This window comes from Penaeus monodon, chromosome 23, assembly GCF_015228065.2.
Source record: "Penaeus monodon isolate SGIC_2016 chromosome 23, NSTDA_Pmon_1, whole genome shotgun sequence".
NCBI lineage: Eukaryota > Metazoa > Arthropoda > Malacostraca > Decapoda > Penaeidae > Penaeus > Penaeus monodon.
In genome coordinates this window covers 14,449,486-14,449,743 of record NC_051408.1, presented here as the reverse complement: position 1 = coordinate 14,449,743, position 258 = coordinate 14,449,486, and the positions used below count along the sequence as shown (strand labels likewise).

The 258-nt window shown below is 45.0% G+C and overlaps 1 protein-coding gene across 1 annotated transcript in view; it reads left to right on the top strand.

Moving 5' to 3' along the window:
• Positions 1–258, top strand: part of LOC119587800 (epoxide hydrolase 4-like) — a 7,784-nt gene that overhangs the window by 4,651 nt on the left and 2,875 nt on the right. Inside the window, exon 3 of the mRNA XM_037936498.1 lies at positions 33–163. Coding sequence (XP_037792426.1) covers positions 33–163 — 131 coding nt within the window. The remainder of the gene's footprint in view (positions 1–32; positions 164–258) is intronic.

Sequence of the window (258 nt, the reverse complement as noted above, 5' to 3'; positions counted from 1 at the left end):
ATTCTAACATCTTGAACTTCTCCAATACTCAGAGCCAGGGCATCAAGTTGCACTACGTGGAGGCAGGGGACAGGAACAGGCCCTTAATCCTCTGCGTTCACGGCTTCCCAGAGTGCTGGTTCTCGTGGCGAAACCAGTTACAGGAATTCTCTAGCAAATATTGGTTAGTTCGTCTTTGTTATGCAATTTTTTTTCGTTCTGGATGATAGTTAGCGTGTTAGCAGTGCCTGTGTGGTTTTGTGTAAGTTCATTATCCTT